Source organism: Manis javanica, chromosome 10 (genome assembly GCF_040802235.1).
Source record: "Manis javanica isolate MJ-LG chromosome 10, MJ_LKY, whole genome shotgun sequence".
Lineage (NCBI taxonomy): Eukaryota > Metazoa > Chordata > Mammalia > Pholidota > Manidae > Manis > Manis javanica.
In genome coordinates, this window is record NC_133165.1 from 119,194,086 (window position 1) to 119,218,570 (window position 24,485).

The window sequence follows — 24,485 nt, forward strand, 5'->3', positions numbered from 1 at the left end:
CGCAGGCTCTTCAGCAGCCTCGGTGAGCTGAGCTCCATCTCAGCGCAGCGCAGCCCCGGGGGCCCGGGCGGCGGGGCCTCCTACCCGGTGCGGCCCGGCGGCCGCTACCCCGTGGCGCGGCGCGCCCCGAGCCCAGTGAAGCCCGCGTCGCTGGAGCGGGTGGAGGGGCTGGGGGCGGGCGCGGGGGGCGCGGGGCGGCCTTTCGGCCTCACGCCTCCCACCATCCTCAAGTCGTCCAGCCTCTCCATCCCGCACGAGCCGAAGGAGGTGCGCTTCGTGGTGCGCAGCGTGAGCGCGCGCAGCCGCTCGCCCTCTCCGTCGCCGCTGCCCTCGCCGGCGCCCGGCCCCGGCCCCGGGGCCCCCAGCCCACGCCGGCCCTTCCAGCAAAAGCCGCTGCCGCTCTGGAGCAAGTTCGACGTGGGCGACTGGCTGGAGAGCATCCACTTGGGCGAGCATCGCGACCGCTTTGAGGACCACGAGATCGAGGGCGCGCACCTGCCGGCGCTCACCAAGGACGACTTCGTGGAACTGGGCGTCACGCGCGTGGGCCACCGCATGAACATCGAGCGCGCGCTCAGACAGCTGGACGGCAGCTGACGCCCCACCCTCGGCCGTGCCCTGCCGGCAGGGCCCCCGCCCCAACCCCGCCCCCGGGCCGCGGGCTCGGCCTGCCCCACTCCACGGCGCCGGGCCAGGAATGTTGCATGAATCGTCCTGTTTGCTGTTGCTCGGAGACTTGCCCTGTACATTGCTTAGTGCCCTCCCCGCGAGTCCCACCCAGCACAAGGCCAGAAAGGGCGCGGGTCAGGGAGGCTGCAGGTGGAGGGGTGGGGGAGGGGCTCTGGCCTGACCACCTCCGGCACAGCTCCTGCGGGCTACTCGCCCAGAGGGGGGTACCTAGCCCAGCATGTGAGGTCAGGCCACACCTTGGTGACTCGGGGGGTGGGGGGGAAGACATTGGGGTTCTCGGTTGGGGGCCAAGGAGCCCCCCTGTTTTGCATATTTTAATCCACTCTATATTTGGAACGAGAAAAGGAACAAATATCTCTGTCCTTAATAGCTTCCCTTCCTCTCCCCTCAGCCCCCCACTGGTTCCTCTGCGGCTGCCCAGTCTTCCATCTCTGGCCCCTCACTGCCACTGCCACCCCACATGGGGCAGGGACGCTCCAGCTGGTCTGGGGTTGGCCAGGGTCCTATTAGCCTGCCCTGGGGACCCAGCTGGGCCCCCTCCCCTCGCTGAGCTATAGTGTGCCCCACCGACCCTTCAGGTGCTGCGTGGAGGAGGGGCGGCAAGCAGCCAGTCCTTCTGGGCACTAGCAAGGTCAGGCGGCCTGGGAGACCATTGCTCTGGGAGGGGGTAGGCAGGGCCCTGTCACCTGCCCCCGGCCATGTCCCTCACAGGGTAACTCCCCAGGAGAGATCAGCCTTCTCCCTAAGCTGTTGGACAACTAACTATAGCAGAGACGCCTCCCAGCCTCAGACCCCAAAGTCTCCTGTTCCCACCCTGTGTGTGCGCACATGTGCGAGTGTGTGAAACTCTGGGTGCGGCTGAGGGCCTCAGAGCCCCGTGTGCCTGATCGGAGAGTGGCTCCAAGGGGGCTTCTCTGGACTAGTGTGGGGGCTTCAGGAGGGTGCGTGGGTGTGCCTGTGAAAGCACCCCATCTCCACTTCCAAAGAAAGTCAGAGGCCACCTTGCACCCTGGGACCTGCTGTTTGCCAGCTTGTCCTTCCAGAGCCTCGCCTAGCCTGAGCGGGCCTCCTTGATGAAGCCCTGATGCTTGTGGTGGGGGGGGTGCCCTAAGGCCCTTGAAAGCAGCGCCCTTCATTGGGCTTCTAGGGGGATCATAGGAGGACCCCTAGAGTCAGGCCACCATGTGCCCTGGGCAGAGGCAAAGCCCCAGAGGGCACCCCAGCCCCCTTACTGTGACTCCTCACACTCAGCAATGACCTGTGGGGTGGGGGGCCCTGGGATGTTTTTAAACCTAGGGTTTGGAGTCTGGACTAAGCTCCATCCACGTCACTCACAACTTTCTGTTTATATTTCTAGCATTTTTTTAATAAAAAAAAAAAAATAGAAAACAGAAGTTTTCACAGCCCAGGGGCCTGGCACGCCGGTCTGTGCCCACCACCCCGCCCCGGCCTGCCAGCCCCATTCCCTGGGCAGAGTCACACCCAGTAACCCTTTCACCAACAGACCAGGTCACACACACAGCAGTCACTGTAACAGACTGTCGCATACACACTCCGTCTCACACTCACCTGTGGGTTTTTGGTTCCGTTCAATTTGGGTTTTTAACTTTACAGGGTCAGTTCCGCTTCACCCCTCCTTTTGTATGGAGTTCCATCCGGGGGATTTCACCCCTGCTCCAGTCCTGAGGCCTCCTGACCCTGACGTTGTGATACACCCCACAGAGATCTATGTTTCTTATATTATTATTATTGATAATAATTATTATAATATTATGGAATAAATTTATAAGAAATGAAACCATTTCTCAGTTGCCTGCTTGAGCACAAAGTGCTCTCCCTTGGACAGGTCTCACAGGCCTCCACAGTCTTGATGCACACATCCAGCCACAGGCCCTGGTGTCTCTCAGATCCCCATCTCTGGCCCAGTCTCTTTGCTGACCTCCGCGTCCTCTCCTTGCGTCTCGCCCGGAGTTCTGTACCTCGGCCCGCACTTTCTAAGCTGGAAGCTTTTCTGTCTGCTCCCCAGCTTACCGAGGGACCTCTCCTCAGCTAGAAGGCTGGCTGTCCTCTGTGGTCTCTGTCCCCTTTCCTCTTTGATGTCCAGTTGTTCTAAATTTTGCTGCCCCCGTCTTTGAAGCCTCGCATGTCGTTGCTCCCCATGGCTGCTGCTCATGTCCAGGCACTCTGAGCTGACAGTCATACAGGCAACCAGCTGCTCAGTGTGGCATGTCCTGGGGCTCCTGGTGGGTGGTCAGCCCATACAAAGGGCAGAGGCCTGTCAGTGAGTGGAAAGAGAGTGAACAGTGAGATGGGGTGGGGGAGGCTTTCCCCTGGAGTGGGGAAGGGGCACGCAGGGCGAGCCATGAGCATGGGAAGGGCAGGGCCTGGGGCTAAGAGGGCCAGGGGGCAGAGGTCCACGGCAGGCGAGTCGGGCACCAGCCTCCCGGTGGGGCTCCAGGAGGGGCAGTGGATCGGAGGCTGGCCACGTGCGAATGTAACGCGACAAGCACAGACCTGACTCCAGCTACTGCTGGATCGGCGGGGGCCGGTGAGAGCCTGGCCATCCCAGAGGGAGTGAGATTGGTCGGTGGAGTGAAGCCTGGTGGGCAGGAGAGGGGTGGACTTGGGCTCTTCACCCAGAGAGGGTGGGGAGCCAGAGGTGAGGGTGAGTGAAGCGAAGAAGGTCTGGCTGGCCGGGTTGGGAGCCAGGAGACATTGAGAGGCTTGCAGTCTATCTAGAAAGTCCCACGTTCAAATCTGCAACTTTTTCAAACTTGTTGCTTTCATTTTCAAGTTAGAAACTGTGGTCCTCATATCGAAGGGGCTGTGAAGGACAGGACAGGCCAAGGCAAGGAGCCCCGGGGGAGGCTGAGTGTGGGGGTGGAGGTGGGACTGACTTGCCCTGGGCCCGAGCACTCCAGCCCTGGGGGTCTTGGGCACACGGAGCCCTGGGTCTTTCTGGGGCTGGGACCAAAGCTTTGGGTGACTGAAGGAAGAGCTAGGATGGTGGGAGCCGGCCTTCCAGGCAAATGGCACTGCCCACTCTGGTTCCCAGGGTATCTGGGGGAGAAGATGACTGTCTCCACAGGCCAGAAGACACCCGCATGCCTCAGGACATCTCCTGATCTCAGAGTCCTCCAGGTCTGGACCAGAGGGACAGGCAGGAGGAGGTGCAGCAGCAGCAGAGGGGGCTGCGTCGGCGAGGCGGGGGCTGAGTGACGGCAGCCCAGAGGAGGCTGGGGGTTAAGCTTGGGGCCATGCAGGAGTTGGGGGAGGGGAGAAGAGGGGGAGTCGGATGGGGAACCCCTGACCCCGCTCCCTCTGCTGGGAACTTCCCTTGGCTTGAGTTACTGGGACCCCCAGTAGCCTTTAGGACTCCGTCCTCCCTGTCCTGTGCCTTCCTATCTTCCTCCCTCGTATTTTGGGAACAGCATGGAGAAGGTGAACGAAGTCACTTGTTGAGATGTTAGCTGCTTCGATTAGGTCTGATGAGAAAACCGAACCTGGGTGAGCCATGTGCCTGTCTCTCAACCCATCCCTCAATTCCCGCAGCTGTGGGGCAGGCACTATGCCTGGCAGCCCCTTCTAGGATCAGAAGTGGGTGTTACTCTGCAGAGCCCAACAGTGATTGTCTTCTAGACTCCGGACATTGGATCTTCAAATTTTGTTACTGTATAGCCTCTAAATGTCTTGATAAACTAGATACTAATTTCCATTTTGAAGCTTATGTCTAACATTTTCAACATATGTTAAAATATCTAAACAAAACAAAGGTTGTGATTTCCAGAAAATTATACATAATAACACTTAAATACTTACATCATTCTGTTAAATGGTTCTCATGGACCCAAATACATCAATTTTATGCCCATCAAAATCCAATGAAAGTATGTGAACAGATATTTTCTTTAACAGTCAAAACTTTAATATTACTTGTTGAATTCTTGTTGCAGTTTTTTGAACTGTATTTCCAAAATCATCTTCCTGGTGATTATCAGGCACAATCTGACACTCAGTAAAATAACCGAGGCCTCCAAACATGCAGTAGGTGAAATGGGGCCCCTGACTGATTAGGCAGAGGAGGCGACGCCACCTGACCCAAGGGTAAGAAGATGAAAAAACAGTGAAAAGATACAAAGGGGGAAGAATGCTCCTGAAACTGAGAAGAAACAAGTCCTATGACAGTCAGGTGCAGGAAGTAAGAGAGCCTAACATTCAGATAAGACCCGAGACCCTGAAACTGGCTGAGGGGAGACAGTCTCCTTACACCCAAGCAGCAACATGCAGGTGGCGGAGATAAAAAAAAAATCTCATGACGTTCAAATAGTTGGTATTCTTGAGACCTGATGGCATTCATCAAGAGGGAAGAAAACCTTTTGCTTGGCAGGAAGGGAAATAATGCACACCAAACCTCAAGTAAAGGAGTTGAGTCATCCTGCCGCTTGGGGGTATAGGCCTCGTCATTCCCTCGTGACAAAGATGAGATGTTCTGGCCCAGTAATGGAGAGATGAGACCTTCTGACCTGCAGGGAAAGTAGATCTAGGGACCCTCATGTAGAGAAAATGGGAGCTTCTTGACAATTAGGTATGTGAGGTGGGGTCCCTGGACAATCCTGTAGAGGGAATGAGACTTCCTGACAATTAGGTAGAAGAGATGGAAATGCTGAGCAGTCAGCAGGGGAAATGAGGCCCTTCAGTCACTTAGAGTGAAAAGATGGGACCTCTAGACACACAGCAGAAGAGATGAGCCCTGACAGGTGGAGACAAGATCTCTTGACACTCAGGTAGGGCCTCTAAGACCGCCTTGCGTTCAAGAGAGGAGCCTTCATGACCGCAGGAAGGGGGGATGAGACCCCAAGACACCCAGGCAGGGGAGGTGAAATCTTTGACAGGCAGCTGAGATTAGAACTTTGGATGTTCACAAAGAGATCTTGCGATGCTCAGGTACAGAAGATGAAAGCCCATGATGCTCAGGGAGGAGATGAGGACTCCCGTCAGTCCAGCGTGGCAGCTAGGACCTCAGAGCACTCCGGCAGGGACGAGGCGACCACTCGACATTTGGGCAGAGGGTATAAGACCGCTTGATTCTTAGGTAGAGAAGACTTGACAAGGTGACACTCAGGTGGTGGAGATGAGGCCTTTGGCCCTGACTTGGAAGAAAAGAGACATCCTCATATTCAGAAGGTGATGGCCCCCTGCTACTCAGGTAAGAGATACAAGACCTACTGGGTATTCAGTCGAGGGGTGTGTGTCCTGAAAGTCAGATGAGGAGGCAGGACATTCATCAGAGACGATACCAAAGTAGAGGAATGGAGATCCCCTGAAAGTCTGAAAGCTCGTAACACGCAGGAAGACAACATGAGGTGTCCTGACCCTCAGGTAGGAGAGGTGGGACCTTGTGACCCTCGGGCTAGTTGAGGTCTTACACTCAGGTCGAGGAGGTGAGACCGACTTTCATCAGGTAGAGAATGCGACTCCCGCTCTTGTAGGGGAGGTGAGACCTTTTAATATTTAAGTCGTGAGGTGGGCATTTGTCATACTCTTGACAGGTGAGACTCTCCTTCCTGACAGAAAAATGATTCTTCATGATATTCAAGTAACTGCAGTGAGGATTCCTGGCACTCAAGTCTGCATGTAGGTCCCAGAGGGGAACTGGAGACCCTGAGGTGGGGAAGGTGAGACCTTGTGACACTCAGGGGGTGGACTTTGTGATCCTGAGCCAGGTAGATTCAAAACGGCTCTTTGAAAGTGTGCTGACAGCCTCTTCAACAGCTGTTGTTGGCAAAACTGGACAGCTGCATGCAAGACAATGAACCTGGATCATCGCTTAACCCCACACACAAAAGTTAAACTTCGAAATGGATTAAAGACTTGAATGTAACTCATGAAACCATAAAACTCTTAGAAGACAACATAGGCAAACATCTCCGGAATATACGCATGAGCAACTTCTTCCTGAACGCATCTCCTCCAGAAAGGGAAACAAAAGCAAAAATGAACTCATGGGACTACATCAAAATAAAAAGTTTTTGTACGGCAAAGGACATCATCAACAAAACAAAAAGGCATCCTACAGTATGGGAGAATAAATTTGTAAATGACATATCTGACAAGGGGTTAACATCCAAAATATATGAAGAACTTACCTCAACACCCAAAAAGCAAATAACCCGATTAACAAATGGGCAGAGGATATGAAGAGACAGTTCTCCAAAGAAGAAATCCAGATGGCCAACAGGCACATGAGAACATGCTCCACACCACTAATCATCAGGGAAATGCAAATTAAAACCACAATGAGATACCACCTCACACCAGTAAGGATGGCCAGCATCAAAAAGACTAAGAACAACAAATGCCGGTGAGGATGTGGAGAAAGGGGAACCCTCCTACACTGCTGGTGGGAATGTAAGCTAGTTCAACCATTGTGGAAAGCAGTATGGAGGTTCCTCAGAATGCTCAAAATAGAAATACCATTTGACCCCGGAACTCCACTCCTAGGAATTTACCCAAAGAATACAACTTCTCAGATTCAAAAAGACATATGCACCCCTATGTTTATCGCAGCACTTTTTCCAATAGCCAAGAGATGGAAGCAACCTAAGTGTCCATCAGTAGATGAATGGATAAAGAAGATGTGGTACATATACACAATGGAATATTATTCAGCCATAAGAAAGAAAAAATCCTACCATTTGTAACAACATGGATGGAGCTGAAGGACATTATGCTCAGTGAAATAAGCCAGGTGGAGAAAGACAAATGATTTCCCTCATTTGTGGAGTGTAACAGTGAAGCAAAACTGAAGGAACAAAATGGCAGCAGACTCAGAGACTCCAGGAATGAACTAGTGGTCACCAAAGGGGAGGGGTGGGAGGGAGGGAGGGAGAAGGGGACTGAGGGGCATTATGTTTAGTACACACAGTGTGGGGGGTCATGGGGAGAACAGCGTATCACAGAGAAGGCACATAGTGGATGTCTGGCAACTTGCTGTGCTGATGGACAGTGACTGCACTGGGGTATGGGTGGGGACTTGATAATATGGGTAAATGTAGTAACCACATTGTTTTTTCACATGAAACCTTCATAAGAGTGTATATCAATCATACCTTAATAAAAAATTAAAAAAAAAAAGTAGCCAAAAGTTCCGATCCTGTCTTCACCACTATGTCATCTTAATCCAGTAAGTAAACATGACACTCAGTTTACCCCACTTTAAAATAAAGATGATAATACCAAAAAAAAAAGAAAGTATGCTGACAGTCTACACTTGGAAGAGGGAAAGATGGTCTGCCACACAATATTAAGCATCTACCAATCAGCTGGGCCTGGCTCCCTTTATGTGCTGCCGTGTTGCACCATCCAGTCTGAGTGGACAGTGGTCACAGCCTGCGTGCGTGGGGAATCCTGAACACAAAGCAGAACCTCGGGCAAGGCGGGAATGTGGCAGGTAACCAAAGTACCAGGAATGAAGGTCCTGGCCTTGGGACGGAGGAAGGGGCTGCTCCCCAGGCAGGGACCCACTCAGTTGAGCCTCCTGCCCTGATGACTGCTGCGGGCGGGGGTGTGAGGCTGCCCTGCTGATTGGCCAGAGGCCTGGAGCTCTGTGAGGTCACCGGCTTCCACGCCAGGCTGGGCGGGAGTTAGTGAAGATGCTGCTGCCAACTGCTGTTCTGGTCTTGGCAGTGTCTGTGTTTGCCAGAGAGAAGGACTCGTGTGAGTAAGTGCAGGCATGCCTCGGCGGGAGGGAGGCTGTCCTGTGAGTGGTAGGTACCCCCGACACCCTCTGTCTGGGGCTAGGGAAGAGGCCAAGCTCGGCCCCTCCCAGTCCCCTGGGTCTCAGCCCTTTGACCCCTCCCCTGCTCCCAGCATCACAGCTTCCTCCTGAGACAGACCCCTCAGCTCCTGGGCCCCTTTCCTGCCCAGCGATCTACCTCATTGCCTCATGGACACCAGGTGCTGAGATACCCTAACCCCTGGCTGACCCCAAGGGCCCCAGGCTGTCACCATGCCATGCCTCTGGGCCCTCACTCCACCTGCTCCCCAAGGTAGCCCACAGTGCCAGCAACTCCCCAACTATTTTGGCCTCTCACCAGCAGCACAGTTCCCAGGACTTCCACCTGTGGGCCTCCCATACCTGGGTGCTGTGCCCACCTGCGGCTACACTCTTTCCACCTGTCACTGTCCAACCCGACCCTGCAGCTCCAAGAACACGTGTCTCTTCCCTGAGTCTCCCACCCAAGATCTGCTCTGCAGACCTCAGGCCACTACACCTCTCTTCCCCCACCTACAGCCTCCCCCTCTGCCCAGGACTGCCCGTATTTCTGGGGCCTTGCAGTTTGTCCTAGCTTCCTATGGCACCCCTCTCCCCACACTGTGCCCCTCAAACCTGGTCCCCAGCGCCCCTCCTTAGCATCTTCCCATTTGACCCCACACAGTCCAGGCTACCCCCACTCTCCCAGGACCCCACAGCCCTGCCCACATTTACCAGCCCCATACCCCTGACTCTCCCAGGCTGTGCAAGGACAGGCCGAGCTTATTTTGGGTCTGCACTGTGCCCGTGGTCTCTCCTCAGCGGCCCCTGTGGGTTACGGTTCAGGCAGAGCTCACCATGGAACGTCCGCATCGTCGGAGGGCAGGATGCGGCCAAGGGGGCCTGGCCCTGGGTGGTCAGCCTTCAGGTCTTCACGGCCCACAATAACCGGAGGTATCACGCATGCGGAGGCACCTTGCTGAATTCCCACTGGTTGCTCACTGCCGCTCACTGCTTCAGGGTCAACAAGTAAGTGAGGGATTCACAGGGGAGGTCTTGAGAAAGGCTCTTCTCCGAGGGGCTTTGTGCAGTCTCCTGGGACTCTGGGCCTCGCAGCAACCAGAGGTCTCCGTGCAGCCAGTCCACAGGGAAGATGACCTGGCTTCCCTCTGCACCCGCAGAGAAGTGGACAACTGGAGACTGATTTTTGGAACCAGAGAAATTGTGTACGGGAACGAGAAACCAGCCAGGCCGCCTCTGCAGGAGAGATACGTGGAGAAGATCATCACGCATGAGAGATACAGCCCCCGTTCGGAGATAAATGACATTGCTCTCATGAAGATCACCCCTCCTGTCCCATGTGGGCCCCTCATTGGACCTGGCTGCCTGCCCCGATTCAGGGCAGGCCCACCCAGAGTTTCCCAGGCCTGCTGGGTGGCTGGCTGGGGATTCCTAAAAGAGAATGGTGAGTACAGGAGGGGCCTCCCATGGGGGGACATTGCTGGTCATTCCCTTGGTGGTCTTTGGGGCGAGGGGGTGACATACTGATGCCTAGGTGAGCACCTCCTCAGTCCTCGTCGTGGTGCTGTGAACAGGTCCTGTCACTGTCCCATTACTGCAGGGGAAACAGACTTGAGTCACTAGCCACGGCTGGTGACTAGTGTGGCCGTCTCACGGAAGGCCAAATGACGGACAGAGGAGTGCCATGGCATTTTTAGAGTGGAGTCAAGGCTGTGTCTGTATCTGGGCCCTAGAGCCCCAGGTGCCCCATGCTGGAAACAGCACTTGGAGAAGAACTCTGGATGGGGTTTATGGCTGTGGGCCAGCCCACGCCCTCTGGCCTCAGTTTTCCCATCTGTGAATGGAAGGGCCAGGTCCTGGCCTCTAAGCTCTGAGATCCCAGAGCCCAGCCCTCAGCTCCCAGCAGGGCAGGCACCGCATGGAGGAGTCACTTCGGCACTCTCCGCAGGCCGGGGTGGTGTGGTTTCCTGCGGGTCAGCTTTGGGCAGCCAGGACAAGACCAAGTGGGGTCAGGCTTCTCCCTGTGAGCTGCCCTTTCAGCTCCCTATAGGTGCTCACGTGAATCTTACCATCTCATTAGGGATGAGGAGATATGATTGAAATTAACCTAGCTCACAATCTCTTCTGTTCTTTAATAATGGAAAATTTAGGCTTCCTAATTCAAGGCAGTTCAGTCATTTGGGGTTTAAAACTCAGCCTTTTTTGATAACAAAAAAATCAGTAATTTCAGGATTCTTAACTCTTTTTCCCTTCTCTCCCAGGTTGGTCTAAATTTCTGGTAGGGTTGCCCTCTTTACTGTCACTCAGGAAAGGGCCTCTCCTCCCCGTGCCTTTGCTGATTCATGACTTTCCCTCCCTGGCCTGGGGTGTCGACCTCTGTCTTGCTGTTGATGTCGGTGGCTCTGCTGTGGCCTGTACGGTGCTGTTCTTGTCTCACCCACTGGCCTGGCCTGCTCCACCCCTCTGCCGACCATGTCCACATCTTCTGGGGCTTTTTATAGTCCCCGGGGTGCTGATCTCAGGGCTCACATCTAGAGCCCTCCCCACCCCACTGCTCAGACGCTGGACAGCATACAAGGCCTCTTTGGTCTTAGAATGCCCCTAAATCTAATGGGAATTTTATCATTTTCTGGCAAACATCCCTCACCCCTAAGGCCGAGTCTTAAAGAAACCCTCAAGCTCCAGACTCCTGTGACATTCTTCTTTCTTCTACCACACGCCTTGAACTTGAAGGCCCTGAGTAACTGGAAGGTCTCCGCCTTTTCCATTTAATTTTGAGCTCCTGCAGGCTTTTTTAGTATTTGTTATTTAAAGCCAGGTGTTAGGATTGAAAAAACCCTTTTCTGTTTCAGGACATCTGGCTCTTAACAGTGAAACCTGCTGCTTTCAAGACTGTAGGCTCTGCTATAGATTTAAAAGGTCACCTTAAGTGGCCCGGCTTGCCAGAGCCACCCTTACCTCAAGCGCCGTGCTGTACAAAACTCTCTCTGCTGCTTGGTTGGGAAGGAAAGGCCCCCCTCAAGGGACTGGAACCACAGTCAAAGCCATGCAGACACGCATTCAGCAGCTGTTTGCCAAGCGCCCGCAGTGTGCGGGCCTTACGCACGTTGCCCATGCAGTTCCTGCCTTCCCACCTGGCCTCTACAGCCATGTCCTGGGGCTGCCCCTTCCTTAGTCTGACCTGTCAGCTCCCTGTTTATTCTGCTGGAGATGTTCAAGTGCACTCACGAGTCTGTGGCCAGGCTGTGGGGGACCCTTCTGACGTGGGGACACCTGGGGAGGAGGGACATGCATTGGTCTCGGGCCCTGTCTAAGCAAGGTGCTGTGTGGGCTGCTCAAGCTACAGCCTAGGCCAGGCCTTTCCTAACTCAAAGGTTGTGACAGCATTGGGGGCTGTGAGGGAAGGTCTGGCATGGCTTCAGGGTCATTTCAGCCACCCGTGCCCATCTGGGGAACATGGGGGCCACACTTCCTTTTATATGGTCTCCTTGAAGCAGATCTGAAGCACTTGCGGAGGGAGGGACTCAGCAGCCCAGATCCAGCTGAGCAGAGATCTGGCAGGAGGTAGAAGGCAGGGAGGGTGGCTGATAGCCAGACTATGGGGAACAGGGGGTTCCTGTTATGAGGAAAAGCTGGGTCTGAATGGGAGCTGCAGCGTACCCTATGCTCCAGCCTCCTGACCGGAGAAAAGGGGAATGACAGAACCTGGCTCTTGGGGTTGCTGTGTGGGGTCAAGGGGGTGGCCCCTAGTAAGTGCTCAGCACATCTCAGTCATGACTTAACACTGTGACTGACCTCCGTGGTCCTTATCTGCCACTCACCTCTCCAGCCACATCCATCCGTTCTCCATTCACTGTCTGCCAACTGTCCCCATGCTGCCCCTCCTGCTTGGCTCCTCCCACCCCACCTCTCACCTGCTCTCCCCTTGAGGAGTGTGCAAGGAGACACCAGGGGCATCGGCTGCCTGGATCTCAGACCCAAGCAGAGCATTAGCATTACAGGACAGCGGGTCCATGCAGGGAGGAGCAGGGCTTTTCCGGAGCCCGCCTCCCGTGATCACTGACCGCTGAGTCTCTGGCTGTAGCCCGCAAGATGTCACCTGTACTGCAGGAGGCGCGTGTGAACATCATCGACCTCGGCTTATGTAACGCGACACAGTGGTACAATGGGCGTGTTCATTCCACCAATGTGTGCGCAGGGTATCCCGAAGGCCACGTTGACACCTGCCAGGTAACTGTCCTTCAGTGCCCAGGCCCCTGTGGACACCTCTTTACTGGGTCCCTGAGCTCCACCATCTCCACGGCCCTGTGCTAGAGGCCCTTTCCCTGGTCCTGTCTTCTGGCATTTAGTCACAATGAGGATGAGAGGTGACCCCCCATGGCTGTCCCTACAAAGAACGAATCACCACATGTAGAACTCGATTCTGTCCAACACACACATCCTACCACCCAAACAACAGCCTCTGCAGAGAATGCTTCTTTCCTCACCAGAACATAAAACGTTCAGACCCACCCGCAGGCACATGCTCGCGTATGCATAAAGCCACATGCACGGACACGTAGGACTGCCCCTCTTTCCCTCCGCACTGCAAGGAAACCCGGCAGCCTTCTCCCAGCCCCGCTGAAACAGGCTACCTCACACCTTACCACGAGCACCCGTGTTGACGGCGGCAGGACAACGTGACTGTAGGAACTGGCCTCCCAGAGCCCATGGCCCTCTGGGTGGGGGGAAGTGGCTCCAGGCCCGCAGTGACCCCGTGTCCTCCTGGGCAGGGGGACAGCGGCGGGCCGCTCATGTGCAGAGACAACACGGAAAACACCTACGTGGTCGTGGGGATCACAAGCTGGGGGGCAGGCTGTGCCCGCGCCAAGCGCCCCGGAGTCTACACAGCCACCTGGCCTTATCTGAACTGGATTGCCTCCAAGATCGGCTCTAAAGCCTTGCAGACAGCGCAGCTGCCTGGCCCTCCCGCCCCTGCTGCTCAGGCGCGCCCCCCCCGGCCCCAGGCCGCTCGCCCGCCCACTCGCCCTCCTTGGGCCTCCCAGCACGTTCCTCAGCCACTTCCCCCCCGGCCCCCGCCCTGCGCCCCCGCCCCGGCCCCGGCCCCGGCCCCGCCTGCCGCCGAACTTCCCCGAGCGCGCTCGTTTGCCCGGCGTCTGCAGCAGCTCCGGGAGGCCTTGGACGGGGGGAGCTCTTCTGGCGCGAAGGGATCCAGTGAGGTGGGGACCACAGATGTCCCCGAGCGGGCCGCCGCCCCCTGACCCGACTCTGTTCTCGACAGACCCAGCCAACGCGCCACCCCTAAGGAAACAAAAAGTAAACTAATTAAAAAAAGTAAAAAAGTGCTTGAAGAGCTATCTGGACTTCTTCCCACCTGCCCTGCCCCGCCCGCCCACAGCCCCTCCTCCTCCGGCGGGGCGGGCTGCGCGGGCAGTAACGTCGGTCGCGACCTTCTAAGTCTTGATTCCTAAGACTGGAACAGGTGGCCCGGGCTGCGGGCCCCGTACGGCCTTCACTTCACGTGAGCGTGTCTGCGCGTGAGATCAACGGTGTGGGCCCTGGAAGACGCTCCCGGAGCGAGCCGACCGGGAAGGAGGGCAGGGCTCTCCTGGCAGGATGAAGGGACAGATCCCTGAGGGGTTCTGTGTGGAGATGTGGGTTCCCCAGAACGCAAGGGATAAACGGCACCTGGGCAGCCAAAACCACGACTATGTGCCACAAAACTCTTGTGTTTTGCTTGTGGCTCTGGTGGCAGATTGAACATGGTCCAAGTCATTACTGGCTTGTGGTCAAACCCTGTTAGTTCCTGGATTCAAGCACATTACAAAAGTTATTTCCCCAAGCTTTTATGAATAGCAACTGGGGACATGGGTACCTTTGGATGCCCCTGAGTGACTTTTAATGGCTTCCTTACCATTTGGGAGTATTTAAGATCTTTCATCGCAAGGGACAGAAACCAGTTTGAGCCATTTAACAATGAGGGGACATTCATGTGTTATAAGGATACAAAAGTGTTACGCAGAACCAATAGGAAGGCCCGGCAGCAGACCTTAGAATGGTGAGGAGCTCTCCAAGGCATGACTCTAGGCTGCAGCGTTTGAGTGGCCGCCTGATGCTCAGCCTACATGGCCGATACCCTCTCCTCCACCCGCCCCGGCTGGAGTCCACCCTCACTCAGAACGGCTCACATCCATCTGCAAGTTCTGGGAGGAAATCCCAGTGGGATCAGGACAAGGGCCCGCTCCAGAGGGTGAAAAAGCCCTTACTACTGGAGTAGTCCCTTGCACTATTAAAGATGGCAGGCCTCAGAAACACCCTGGCTTCCGGCTGAGCCGTCGCTGTTCACTGCACTGCTTGTGTGTGTCTCAAGGGCAAGGTGGCCCTAAGTTCTGGCTTAAAGACAGGTGGTAGAGAGAAGCCGCAGGAGCTTGAGGGCAGGGTGAGGAAGCCCAAGGGGCCAGTCCAGCCCTGCTGGGGCTAGAACATGGGCTGACAGAGCAGCCACAAGTCTTGGCTTCCAAGGATCGTCAGCCTGCCTGGGTCCCAGCACAGCCCTGCTTTGCCCGTGATTGGCTATATGGCCAGAGGGCTGTGTGACAGTGAAATGAGGATAGCCACAAAGATTTTAGAACAGAGCTTACATGCTCTTAAATGCTCATAAATGTGGGCCGTTATTTTGAGCTAACTGGTGATAAGATGCCAGTGGGTAACCTTATGCCTGTGGGCAAGGGCACTCTGGTGCACACTCTTTGACCACTTATGGCCCCTGGAATGCTTAGGCCACAAAGGAGGATCTGCATGCTGGTCTGAGTGGCCCATAGCTCTGAAGTGTGGCAACACTGGATTGACCAAAAACACACATTCTATCTGCCTTTGCTAAGAGCCAATATTGCTAAAATTGGAGTTGGCATGATTATTCATTTTGTTAGCTTTGGTTTGTCTCTCCTAAAGCCAGTTTTTTAATCTCTCTACTGGGTATATAATCCTGGTACCCTGGTGCCAGACATTAGTCATCCTCTAAACACTGAACAAAACTCAGCATCCTGGCCACAGGGCAGGACAGAAGCCAGGTCACAGGCCGCATGGCCCTAAGAGCAGGAACAGTGGTGGAAGCAGTGCAGGACTTGCCTCGCCCTCACCCGGCGGCCCTTGACTTGAGCCAGAGCCAAAGCAGGGCAGGCCTGTGGGTGGGGGTGTGGGGCCCAGGGTGCTCACCTGAGGTGCCAGGTGGGCATGGAGAGATCGCAGACAAGCGGTGGGGGAGCCGCTGGGCCAGCATCTCCCTTCTGCCTGCACAGGCTTCATCCCGTCTGTTCAGAGCTGTCTGGGCTCAGGACGGACTCTCCCAGGACACTTTCTCCTCTTAAGTGCCTGAACCCCTGTCCTGTTATTTCTTCTCTATCCATTGAGGTGGAACATTTTGTCCTGGGCTTGTGACGTGCAGCTGATGCTTGGCTCTGCTTCTTGGAGAGACAGGGCCTACAGTCAAGGAATAGTCTGATGGGAGGCCATAGACGGGACAGAGCCTGCAGAGACCGGGAGATGGGTTCCTGTACATTCTGGAAACTTCCCAAGCACGTGACTGCTGTATGTATATATAATCTGATCCCCTCTTGTTTTTTCACTGTTCACATTATAACTTCCTTTTTCATTTGGCAAATATAGGGACATTTCAATATTAGCACATCTGGGCCCACCTTGTTTAAAGTATGTTCCACAGCAAGGATATTTGTGAGATATAGTGCCACGTCTCCTTCCTAGGAAGGAATATCTACTTTTCCAGATTTGCCTTCCCTCAATGTGCTCATTTCCTCAAATGTAAGCAACACTGGTTCATATCAAATTTATCAATCTTTGCCAATCTGATAGATGTTCTAATTTTCATTTTTAAAATTATGAATGAAGATGTTTATAAAGTGAAGCAAGACTCTTTGATTTGCTTTCATGTCCCTGTGTATATTCTAACCCCTGAAAATGTCTCACGGATCCTGGAGCAGACAGTCCCGCCCAGAGGGGAAGCGGAGCTGGGAAGAAATGGACAGGCCATACTGTCAGCCCACAGCTAAGGGCGTCTGGGCGTCTGAGGGTCTACTCAGCATTTTCTGGTGGGATAGTTAAGCAGATAGTAAATATTTTTAAAAATAGAATTCATAATGAATCTTATTCCTAGGAACAATTACAGAAAATTATTTGACAGTCACTGAACCTACACATGGAAAAACTCTGACACCAGAAAACTGGTCATGTCAGGAATAATAGATGTACAATAATGTGACTTAGGCAGAAATTCTAATTGTGAAATTGATCAGTACATGAAATTTTATATTGCAAGGAAAAAACATACCATTGAATGTAATTTTAGTAAATTTAAGTGAAAGTGGAAAAAAAATAGAGGTAGTTCATCTTTAGCATGTAGACAACCAATCAAGAAAGAGAAGTTAGCTTAAGGAGTTTTCTGTATAAACTGTATTCTTGGTAAAGAATCGTCAGGGACCTGCTTCCTGTCACTATGGATGAGTCTTTGTGTGGACATGTGATCATTTCTCTTGGGCAAGTACTCAGAAGTGGCATGGCTGGTTCGTATGGTAGGTGTAAATTTTGACATATGAATACACCCATGGAACCATCAGCAAATTAATATAGGAAACATACCCATCACTCCCCAAAATTTCCTTGTGGCACTTTATAATTCCTCTAGCCTCCTTTCCTCCTTGGCCCCAGGGACTTCTGTTAGGTAACTTCTCATCATTCTTTTAATATATATTAGTTTGCATTTCTAAGAATTTTATATTAATGGAATCCTGAGTGGCAAGGACTCTTTTTTTGTCTAGCTTCTTTCACTCAGCATACTCAGTCTGAGATTAATCTACATGGTGATGTGTTTCAGTAGTTCATTCCTTTCTATTGCTGAGCATTTCATTGCATGGTCAAACCACGAGTTGTTTTCCTGTCATCAGCTGATGACTTGTGGTTGTTTCCAGTTTGGGCTATTACAGATCACAGAGCCACGAACATCTGTAAACAAGTTCACAAGCCTCTGTATGGGCCTATGCTTCCATGTCTTGGCTAAGTTACTACGTGTGGAATGGTTGGATCATATGGTAGATGAACGGTCAGCATTTTAAAAAACTGCCAAAATGTTTTTTCCAAGTGGTTGCAACATCTGACATTCCCACCAGCAGGGTAGGAGAGTTCATCTAGCTCCTTGTCAACACTCTGTACGGTGACTCTTTTTAATTTTAGCCTTTCTGTTAGGTGTGTGGTAGTATTTAATTTGTGGGCTTTTCCCCCATAAACAAATACAGTTCATGAATAAGTTTAAAGCATTCTGAATGAATACAGTTAAGATTTCTCATCAGTGAGGTAATAGGGCAACAGCTTTTGACAGTAACAAAATGTGGGAGGTACCTAGGGAAAGAAGTAGAGAAAAAAATACATAATACTAAATTTATACAAATAGCATTTGGATTTCCCAAATATCACAAACATCAATGGAAAGCATCTGAAATAAATGTCAGTTCATAGAACAGTTTCTCGATTACATTCCAGCTAGTATCTTTGTTGCATCAATTCCAGAAGCAACCTACTTAAGAAATGAGAGGTCTATTTCCTAAAGACATTCCAGAGCATTCAGTCTCTCAGAACCTCTCCATCTGCTGAAGTTACTAACGTCAAAAGAATAATACTTTATATTTAAAACAAAATCCTCAAATGTCCTATAATGCTATACATTCTTCAAGATGAACAAAATTGTGTCCAAGTCTCACTTGATTTGCCAGGATAAATTAAAGAGAACATCCAAGCCAGTCTTTATGCATTGCATTCATGTGTTTACTACACAAAATACACAAAAAACATTTTTTGAGCTAAATTCTGTTAGATATGAAGCAAAACTCAAGTGTTACTTTCAGTGTTGTTTGTATCATCTTTGCTCCAACCTGAGTTTTTAAAAACAAATACCAAATGGAACCTTAAAAAGCCACTTAGTATATCCCTTAATATTTGAAGTTTTTAGTGTCTTAAAAATAAAAAAGATTTAAAATGTAAGACTTCATGGCGATTCCTGCCAAAGAAGTTCTTAAACTTTACACATTGCCTTTCTTTTTTCGTTAAAGATCCTTTAACGAAAATGGAGAACAGTTTATCATTTTTCTTCTTACTTGGAGACCTTTAATAAAAGCTTCAATTAAGAACTTAAGCCTTATTAAACTATGTCAACAGTTTTTTCCTCTCCAGAGTAAAAGAATCTTAATTTTTTAAGCTTTTTTCTCAAAGGTCTTATTTTTTAATCTATACTGTATTCCTTTTCATCTCTGCTATGCCTCCTCCTGAGTTTCCACAGGTTCTTAAGACAACATCTTAGCAGGAGCTGAATTAGTAAAAGGGGTACTTTTTCTCACCTCCTAAAACTAGGCCTCCTTTCAGCGATGGCTGATAGAGGAAAACATCTGGTTGTGTGCTCATCAAAATAAGAAATGAACACCATCAACAACTGCCCACAGTCAGTTTATTCCCTACTTTTAGGGTGGTGATAGGGTTAAACTTCACAGGAAGCATTTCCTGTGCCACCTTACTGTGCTTTCTATATTTGTTTGTTTTTACTGATTATTTCCGGTTCTTCTTTGACCTTGCCCCAAGAATTCCTCTCTTTTACCCAAAGCTCTAGGTAATCCCAGTTTTACTGTGTGTGCTCCCTGAGAATTACATCATTCATAAAGGAAAAGGTAAAGAGCACAGAGCCCAAGGCTGAGACTTAACGGCCAGTGTGTCTGGCTGGCCTGTGCTGTCACGGAATCCATCCCTTAGGCAAGTGTCTACCGACTGTGTCAAGTTCAGATGAAATACCATGTTCAGAGAGATCTGAGCACTTGGCTAGGATCAAATGACTCCTCAATCTATATACTTTGGGAACATTTGTAAAATTTCCTTAATTTAATTTTATATTTTTATATTTTTGATGTAAGAATCCAAGCTTCAATAACTTTTCATCTTAACATGACATAAATGTTGCATTATATTAAATCACTCAAATGACACTGTTCCCTTGTATAGAATGGCTGTCCTGACCTGGTCTTAGTAATTATGAATTAGCTGTCATGTCATCCTAGCTCCACTTTGTTCTTCTGTCACTGATACATGGACACTCAAATATACAATTGTTTACATCATTACAATCTACATTCCTAAAAGCAAACAACTAATTCTACACATTTCTTCTTCAGTGCAAAGCCTTTGAAAACAAACTTGAAAGGAAAGGAGTGACACATAGCAGCAATTCACCGGAGAATTCCGCTTTATTAGGGAAAGGTGCTGGGTTATATAGGAAGGGGCATGAGCTGATTGAGGTGTCACTTCTACGGGGCTGGTGGCTACTGGCTAGGTGCTGGGATTAGGGGGAGCGAGGGGTGAGTTCACCATCTTATGGGTGGGGGCCCTTCAAAACTTATTCAGAAAAGTGGTGCATGAAGCTAGCTGTCTATTATCTACAGTGATACAAAACCCAAGGAAGTCTAAGAAGGTCTAAGAAGGAAGGAAGGAACAGATTAACAACTGTGGCTGTATAATCATTTGAAAATTATATTTGGATTATGTAAGTTCAACCAAATGTTAACTGACAGCTGCAGCAAGCCAAACTTTTATTTAATGAACATTTTAATCAGCTCAAGACTTATATCATTATATATAATTTTAAGAAATAAATTCTCTAATACTAGTGCTACCTCGTCTCCTCTAGGTAATTTATTTAGTATGATCACATCGAAGGCATTACGATTGCTGCCTCTTAAATATACTGCACTTATTTTAGTGCTCTTTGAACAATACAGAATGTTAGGAAGATCAGATGACACTTCTTTGTTAAGTCTTTCTCAGAAGACCACAGAATCAACCAAAAGTGATCTTCCCCCCAGTTTTCTCTACATTAAAAATGATAGATAGTACTCATGTGATCAGAAAGTCTACAGAAGCCAGCCAAATGTTAGAAAAACTGGACCTTAGTTGTAGTGTTTTACAATACCTAAAATCTGTTTATTTCTTAGTAAGATTAGCACTACTTCATTTGCTAAAGGAATAATCTGCTTGCAAAAATATAATTCAAAAGTTAGACTCCCGAATAAATTCAGAGCTCCTTTCTCAGTTCAGATTTTTTCTTTTCTTAAATCAGCAAATCCTCTTTGATATAGAGGGGAGGCACCGATGTAGTCTGATTTTTTTTAACTGCCTGAAATTAACTGATTGCATCATAACTGTTTCAGTCCACAACCGTCCCTAAGAAGGCACTGAGGAATTTGTCAAGAACAAAGTCATTAGGAATGTTGCCTCTATTGTTTCATGTTTAGTAAACATCAGAATTTAAAATATATTCAATTAATTTATAACTGCAGCAAAAGCATCTTTAATAGAGGTGCTGAAACTACATGTTGTAACACTATTTTAAATTGGAATTGCTAAATATCTTATTTCAAATACAAGTAAATTAATATCTGTGATGAAACAAAGACACTTTTTTTTTTTGAGAGGGCATCTCTCATATTTATTGATCAAATGGTTGTTAACAACAATAGAATTCTGTATAGGGGACTCAATGCACAATCATTAATCAACCCCAAGCCTAATTCTCGTCAGTCTCCAATCTTCTGAGGCATAACGAACAAGTTCTTACATGGTGAACGAATTCTTACATAGTGAATAAGTTCTTACATGGTGAACAGTGCAAGGGCAGTCATCACAGAAACTTTCGGTTTTGATCACGCATTATGAACTATAAACAATCAAGTCAGATATGATTATTCGTTGGATTTTTATACTTGATTTATATGTGGATCCCACATTTCTCCCTTATTATTATTATTATTATTATTATTATTTTTTAATAAAATGCTGAAGTGGTAGGTAGATGCAAGATAAAGGTAGAAAACATAATTTAGTGCTGTAAGAGGGCAAATGTAGATGATCAGGTGTGTGCCTGTAGACTAAGTATTAATCCAGGCTAGACAAGGGCAACAAAACATCCACGGATGCAGAAGATTTCTCTCAAAGCAGGGGGGGTGAGGTTCTGAGCCTCACCTCTGTTGATCCCCAATTTCTCACCTGATGGCCCCCCTGCGACTGTGCCTGTCTTAGGTTGTTCCTCCCTTGAGGGATCTTACCCGTCTCTGGCTAACCAGCCATCTTCCCGGGCCATACAGGGAAATGTAAAGTTGGTAGGTGAGAGAAAAGCAATATTCTTTGAAAAGGTTAGCTTTTTACTTCTTTGCAGATTTATGCCCTGTGGCTTCTATGCCCAGCATTTGTCTTGAGGTATCTTTACCACTTGGAAGAATTATGATACTTGGTAATTTTCGATATGAGGCACGAATCAGACATTTTTTTTTACAGTGATCTGGGAACAGTGTCATTTTCTTGCCTGTTTTATGGATTAATTCCTTACCTAGCTCTATAATCATGGTAATAACACCCATATGCTTCTTAAAAAATATGTGTTATACAGAATTACAAGACCATGGAACTAAGCTTAATCATACTTTAATTAGAAAACTCTTGTATTGAAGGAAGAACGTGTTACTATAATACTTCAAATGTAATGACTAATGTAACTAACATTATGAAAAATTTGAATAATTTCCCTCCAGACCATTTCATTTCAAATTTACAGTTTGCTTAGTTAGCTGACCAAAAAAAGGAAAAAAGACACTCATCCAGATGAGACAGAGTTCGAAGCATAAATACAACATTCTTGGTGGTTCCTCTCCCTGTAGCAGCGCAGTGCAAGGACGGACTAGTGGACGCCTTACGGAGCGCCAGAGCAGCCCGTTCCTCCTGGGCACAGGCCTCGGGGCGTTTCCTGAAGTCTTCCAGTAAGGCGGTGTCGCTCTAGTCAGGTGACGTGCACACCTGTCTATCATACCTTATCTTTGGCTCTGTTCTACTCGGAAGAGTTGCAGCGCAGCCATTTTGACAAGTAAATTGGTCCTTTGGCTACTTTTACTAACAGGCAGCACTATTTCCTATTAAGCTGGCTGCTGTCCTACCCAGTGGCAATGTCCCATACGTGCAATATAACAATTTTCCCACAAAATTTTGGATATTCTTTCGGAGAACCAAAATCGCGAAGCCTTTTAAATATATTTTGATGATAGTTGGATCATAACACAGGAACAGTTTTCACAAATGTTAAATCAGTTGCTGTTTAAATATTATGCTCTTAGTTTCCAGGTAAGATATCATTTCAGCAAGAACAACAGCTTTTTCACCTCATATTTATCCAAAAGTGAAGTTCCAGATAGAAAACAATGGACTCTTTAAATGCAACAAGGACTTCTATCCTGTTTTCCAGGAGGTCTTTTTTTTTTCTGTTTTTTTTTGATAAATAACTGACATTTATCAGTTATTTTAAGTTTAAGGTATGTGGCGTGTGTGGCGTGACAGTTTGATTCACATACATTGTGAAGTGACTACCACCACAGGCTCAGCGAACATCTGTCTGCTTATGTAGATACAATAAGAAGAAAAGAAAAAAAAAGGTAAAAAAATTTGTCTTTGTGATGAGAACAAGGATTTCCTAACAACTCTCCTGCATACAATGCACCCGTCACCACAGTCAGCCTGCTGTCCCAGGCAGTGTTCTCCTATTCCCAATCCACTAAAAACCTGCTAGTGTTTCTTGAAAATGAGTCCCTTAAGCACAATTGGCTTAAAAATTTTGGGAAAGGCTGTGGTGGCTAGGCTATACACATCTTCCTGGGAGCATTTCTTGATTTATTTTCCTTCCAGCGATCAAACACTCATCTACCCACCCACCCGAACCTGCCAGCTCGTTCCCTGTGAAAATACCCCAACAACCATCCTCCCGAGGTTCTACCCTGCCAGTCGGTCCACGCCAGGGTCTGTGGGAGGGCTTTCTGGGCATTTCCCCTCTCTGCCTGCTGCACAGAAGTTCCAGCACAGATTCTCCAACTTCAGGTTTTGGGCCTTTAACAGCAGAAACATCGGCATCAGCATCTTTTGGTTTTGGTAATGGAATTGGAAGCTTAAAAGCAAACACTTGAAAAGCCAGCTGCATATAGTCATGTCCAATTCCATGAAAAGAGGTACGTACAAATTTCAAGGTGGTCTTTGAGTTTAATTCACTGTGAAAACAGTTATTTCAGATCTTCCACGTATTTCCTCCAGATGTCCTACAGAGGATCTCTCACCAGTGGGCCAGTATCCACTGAATCATCATTCCAGGAACCATCCAGGCCACCACACCACCTTCTCTGCTTCCTGGAATTCCTTTATCATGAGGTGTGATCTGAACTCGAGTTTCCAAATAAACCTTGTATCTTGTCTTTCTCGTGAGAGGCCATGACCCACACCTGTACCTGCTTTGAGCTCCCAACTGCAGAAGATACAAAAGGTGTAGGAAGTTGGTTTGAGAAAAGGCACCAGGGAACCATAGCCAGCCAGCAGGCCTGCAGCAGGGAGTCTGCCAATCTCTGGCTGCCACAGCTGCTGGTTCCTGGACCGTGCGTGGCAGACCCAAGCAAAGCTTGACTGCATGAAGTCTGAGCAACTTCCCTCAAGGTATGTATGCATCCTCTGTGTTGACGGTCCTGCTGTAAGGTCATTAATGTAGCAAAGCCCTGCCCCTATTGCAGAACTAAGACCTGGGGTCCCAAAAGTCATTCAGCAGCAAAGACGATCTTAAAACTCCTTGTTCATCCTATTCTGTAACAGATTTTCCATTTGCTTTTTTGTTTTGGGACGGTTTACTGGTTTATTATAAAGGATACAACTCAGAAACAGCCTCATGGAAGAGATAAATAAGGCAAGGTGTGTGGTGAGTGTGGTGTTAAGCTTCCCTGTTCTCCCTGGCCCACCACTCAGAACTGCTGAGTTCAATCTGCAAACCGTATGGTTTTAATTTACATGTCCCTAGTGGCCAGCAGTGTCAAGTATATTTTCGTGTGCTGATTGCCCTTCATGTATCTTCTTGGTGGTCTGCTCAAATCTGTTGCCTCTAAACATTTTCACTGTTGTA

The 24,485-nt window shown here is 49.6% G+C and overlaps 2 protein-coding genes, 1 long non-coding RNA gene and 2 pseudogenes across 10 annotated transcripts in view; 2 read left to right on the plus strand and 3 right to left on the minus strand.

Annotated features, from left to right (window-relative positions):
- The window catches only part of SHANK3 (SH3 and multiple ankyrin repeat domains 3), a 47,775-nt gene extending 45,287 nt beyond the window's left edge, over positions 1 to 2,488 (plus strand). For 4 of the 6 annotated variants that reach the window (XM_073214122.1, XM_037006629.2, XM_037006630.2 and 1 more), the window contains one exon: positions 6 to 2,488. In XM_073214122.1, the coding sequence (XP_073070223.1) occupies positions 6 to 597 (592 nt within the window). In that variant the 3' untranslated portion in view covers positions 598 to 2,488. The remainder of the gene's footprint in view (positions 1 to 5) is intronic. The other 2 variants (XM_037006632.2, XM_073214125.1) reach the window with 2 other exon arrangements.
- Positions 2,418 to 11,414, minus strand: LOC118970267 (uncharacterized). Of its 3 annotated transcripts, XR_012121702.1 has the most exons (3): positions 9,989 to 11,414; positions 9,301 to 9,700; positions 2,418 to 2,965 (listed from the first exon to the last, which is right to left on the minus strand). It is a non-coding gene; the product is annotated as an uncharacterized lncRNA (long non-coding RNA). The 3 variants fall into 3 exon arrangements; XR_012121701.1 differs by lacking the exon at positions 9,989 to 11,414 and having other exon boundaries at positions 9,301 to 9,778; XR_005058105.2 differs by lacking the exons at positions 2,418 to 2,965; positions 9,989 to 11,414 and adding an exon at positions 7,578 to 8,379 and having other exon boundaries at positions 9,301 to 9,778.
- Positions 8,308 to 13,843, plus strand: ACR (acrosin). Its single transcript, XM_017677497.3, has 5 exons — positions 8,308 to 8,410; positions 9,266 to 9,472; positions 9,625 to 9,908; positions 12,549 to 12,694; positions 13,237 to 13,843. The coding sequence occupies exons 1-5, from the start codon at positions 8,343 to 8,345 to the stop codon at positions 13,723 to 13,725; spliced, it is 1,194 nt and encodes a 397-aa protein (XP_017532986.2). The 5' UTR covers positions 8,308 to 8,342; the 3' UTR covers positions 13,726 to 13,843.
- Positions 13,844 to 22,029: 8,186 nt separating this feature from the next.
- LOC140843021 (glucose 1,6-bisphosphate synthase pseudogene) lies at positions 22,030 to 22,942 on the minus strand (annotated as a pseudogene).
- A 121-nt stretch (positions 22,943 to 23,063) lies between these two features.
- Positions 23,064 to 23,901, minus strand: LOC108407874 (glucose 1,6-bisphosphate synthase pseudogene; annotated as a pseudogene).
- Between the last annotated feature and the right edge of the window lie 584 nt (positions 23,902 to 24,485).